General features: G+C 39.3%; 1 protein-coding gene across 1 annotated transcript; it reads right to left on the bottom strand.

The window, feature by feature from the left end:
* Positions 1-202: 202 nt before the first annotated feature.
* LOC129516008 (olfactory receptor 2A25-like) lies at positions 203-1,135 on the bottom strand. The gene has a single exon (XM_055335315.1). It carries the CDS (start codon positions 1,133-1,135, stop codon positions 203-205), a length of 933 nt encoding a protein of 310 aa, XP_055191290.1.
* Positions 1,136-4,296: the final 3,161 nt, after the last annotated feature.

Below are 4,296 nucleotides of genomic sequence, written 5' to 3'. Positions count from 1 at the left end.
AAGTTATTTCCCTTTCCTTGTGCAGCATTGACATTCAATGTCAGAGGGAGGTAAGTAGAATGAACTTTCTTGGGAGAGAGTGCCAGGAAAATCTGAAGATGAAAAGGATGCCCTAGAGCATGTTTATGAATCTTGGTAAATATTGGATAAGATGATTTCTCGGGTCCCTTTAAACTCAGCTACTTTATTATTCTACAGGTTTTCATGAAGTTCTTTCTTTTTCAAGAATCTTCTTCAGAGCAGCTTTGACTTCTTTGTTCCTCAGACTATAGATAAGGGGATTGAGCATGGGATTGAAAAGGCTGTGAAACAGGAGCAGGTATTTCTTTTGCTCCTTGGGGTTCCCATATCTGGGCCCAACATACATTATAATGGCTGTGCCATAAAAGAGTCCAACCACACAGAGATGGGATGAGCAGGTGGAGAAGGCTTTCTGGCGCCCCTCCCCTGACTGAATCTTCAGGATGGCACGTAGAATATGAATGTATGATATCACAATTGAAGAAAAGGGCCCTACCAGCACAGACACGGCCCCAGTCAATACCATAATCTCATTAACGTGGGTATCTGCACAGGCAAGTTTGAGGACAGCTATAATTTCACAGAAAAAGTGGTTGACTTTCTGGGGTCCACAGAAAGGCAATGGCATGAGTAACCCTAGATGTACTAGGGCCAGGAGGACTCCTAAAATCCAGGGAGTCAATACCAGAGTGATGCGGACTCTCCAGCTCATGATGACAGAATAGTGGAGGGGGTGACTGATGGCCACGTACCGGTCATAGGACATCACCACCAGGAGAAGACACTCAGTATGAGCAAAGGTCAAGAAAAGAAAGGTCTGCGTCAGGCAACCAGCAAAGGAGATGGGCTTGTCTGGCCTCAGGAGGTTCACCAGCATCTGGGGCACCGTGTTGCAGGCATAGGCTATGTCGACGATGGCCAGGTGGGAGAGGAAGAAGTACATGGGGGTGTGCAGTCTGGGGTCCAGTGAGATGAGCCCCAGGATGAGCCCATTCCCCAGCAGGGTGAAGACGTAGAACAGGGTGAAGAGCCCAAAGAGAACCATCTGAATCTCTGGGCTGAAGGGAAAGCCCAATAGGATGAACTCTGTGACAGAGGTCTGATTTCCCGCCATTTCCCTGTGAAAGAGATAATGGAGCTTACCAAGTCTGGATGCCTGAGGGAAGTGTTTAAACGTGATCTATGTGTGTCATCATTTATTTCCTGAGAAAACATCTTCAATGACATTTTTGTCCTGTTTGTCACTTTCTAAGTGAAAGCTATGCATTCCAGATGACACAGAAGGAAATGTTTTCACTGCAATAAGCTGCATGCCAGCATTCTATTACAGTATTCAGGAAACCTCATGTTTATTAACCAACTTTCACCACAGTTTAAAATATTAATACTTAAATCGCCTTCATGGAAGTGGGTATTTCCCTCAGTTTGTAATGATTCTAGCAGAGGTTTGCCTATGTGGGTTTCCGGGTGGCGGTATGCATATATCCATACATGTGAATTTGTGCTGCTGCCTCAAATATCTTTAATATGAGGATGGGAAGAAGGATAAGGTGCACGTCAGTGATTCTTCCATTAGGTTTTTCTCATGAATTTGTGCCTTCAATATATGAATTATTGGTTAGCCTTGCCAACTTCACTGACAGCATAATCTTGAACAAAGTAGAGGATGGCAGGCCATTTGCCCCAACTTTGGCTAGATTTCAAATGGAGACCTTTGTCTTTTGACTTTTGTACCTACAGATGTTCTATTCTGATTGTGCTATCTTATCATCAGGATGGTACCCCGGGCACCCCTATTATACTTGATGTTATATTTATATTCTGTATCTCTTTATCTACCTGCTTACCTACCTACCTAGTTTTTCCCAAACATTTTGCCATATCCTACAATAAGAAATATCTACTAGGTACATACATGCGTTAGTATATATATATTCTTGAGTCCTTATTATGTGCTATGTATTTTCTATATTATTCTATTCTATTTCATTAGTAAAAATGTTGGTTTAATGATTTCATGGTGGGTCATAGCCTAGGTCTTAACAAGTTCTGTTCCCTATCTAAGCCTAGAGCAAGAGCCCTCACTATAGGCTCGTATTTGTAGAACCATTGGCATATTTTATGGCCTAACTCTATGTAAAAACTTATTATTTATCATGATCTTTAGGTTTTAGTGGCTTATCAAATTTTTAAAAAATCTTTCCACACAGAGTGGGTACTCTGAAGTTTGGATCATGTAAACTTTAAGCCATTGCTTCTGTTTTGTTTCACTCCATACCTTTCTTCAGTCCAGAATCCACCTGAATTTCACTACCATAAGAATCCTAGGAAAATTCATAATTGAGTTCCTATCAGGTCCTCATTTGACTTTTCTCTTAAGTTGGTATTTGAAAGGTCTCTTAAATCAAAGCAAGTAACCTTTTGCCCTGTTTCAAAGATGGAGTCAGAATTCATAACAGAAATTATTGAAGGATGATTTTATCTTAGTTCAGAAAATAACTGTAATAGTGGGAATCATCTCCTTGGAAACTGGTTGTTTTATTGGAGATGAACTTTAGGTCAGTGAATGTTTTAAATCAAAAATTGACTAACCATCTATTTGAGACAGGATTCCTGTGTTGAATCAGAAGAATGCTAAGGTCCCTTCCAACTATAGGATTCATTGCCCCTAAATGTATAGAAAATTGTTAGCCATATTCAGTTCAACTTTCTTGCAATATTTGGAGCCGATGAAGACAACAATGCTGTCTCTAAAATTTCTTATGATGAAGGCACACAATAAGCCAAAGTAGAAAGACCAATGAGTACCTCATCTTCCTCCTACCTGCAAATAGCTAAAAGACAAAATATAAAATGCACAGATATCTACTAAACATATTCTATGTCCTGCTTCATCTCAGCTGAGGGTATAGAAGACAGTTCCTGTCTACTGGTGTATATAACCTGGTTGGAAAGACAGGACAGTTAAAAGGGGTTAAAAGGATTCACAGAAGATGCTTATTCTTATATTTAATAAATTATCAAAAGAAATTTCACATTCAAAAATAAAACCTTCAGGATACTCCTCTTCTGTAACAAATTCCTTTTTTTTAGTCAGTCAAGCCCATTATCTCATGAAAACACCATTAGGTGTTCATTAAGGTGTTCATTAAGTTCATTAGGCAATAAAAAAGTTTGCAAACAAAACTTTCAAACAGCTATGCCATAATTTAAATACGAAACTCAACACTAAATGCAGGAGAGTAAATAATACATATTAAGTGTATCTAAAAGGGGTGATAACTTTTAAATATCCTATTAGCTAAAATCTATAAACAGCAGAAATTTGGCACTGGCCAACAGTAACAATTACATTTTGCATTATGATCGTTCATTACAGCCTGTCAGACATTGTATAGTGAACAAAGACTGGGTAATAAACTTATCTCATATTTACAGCTAAAAATAAGGAGACAAACTGCAAAGAAGTTGGGTAAAGTGCAAATAAACCAATAAACAGCATATATAAGTTAGTTTTGGATTATTTTCTTCCAATGATCTCTTGGAAGAAAAAGTTTCTCAACAAAGGCGACGGTATTTCTTTGAGAAGAGAGAAATTTACTCTCTGTGTAGCTTACCCACCTCCCAAGCTTCTGAGTGTTCGGCCTAGGGGGAGAGATGAAGACTCATCCTGCACATCACCATCTGTTGCTCCTGGGGAAGACGGGCTCTCACTGTACTTACCTCTGGTTTTCTTAGAGTGACATTCATGACAAAATGCCACTGATGATGATTTCTTCACTCACTGCGGGATCCATGATCCTAAATGTAAGAAGCATTAGAATGTCTTCCAGGTTCCTCCATATATCACAATTAACACAACCTTGGATTTATTTTGGTTTCAAGAACTCCAACAACGCCTCCACCACCCATCTCAACTAACACCCAGAATGATTAAGTGGTATTTAGGGCAGATGAAACTCATATATTTTTCCCATACTCTCTGGTGTTGGCTAAATTTTATACCACACCTGACCTGACTGACCATGCATCCTATTTTTTCCATCAAGTCACCACAAGGAATACAATTTATAAAGTAAGACCAGGTAGCAGGACCTATAGAAGCTATGGGGAACATGGTAAAGAGTCAGGAAATAGGATAAGGTGTCCCGATGGGACTTGTTAAATCTTGTTTTGTAGATTTTAACTAGAGTACAGAAAGAGGAGGAAAACTCTCATCAGGAAACAATCCCTATTTTTTAATTTCCAGAGATGCTGAGCTCAAGGGGGTGGAAA

Source organism: Nyctereutes procyonoides, unplaced genomic scaffold (genome assembly GCF_905146905.1).
Source record: "Nyctereutes procyonoides isolate TBG_1078 unplaced genomic scaffold, NYPRO_anot_genome, whole genome shotgun sequence".
NCBI classification, from domain to species: Eukaryota; Metazoa; Chordata; class Mammalia; order Carnivora; family Canidae; genus Nyctereutes; species Nyctereutes procyonoides.
Note: the sequence above shows the minus strand (reverse complement) of the source record. Positions and strands in the feature narration are given on the sequence as shown.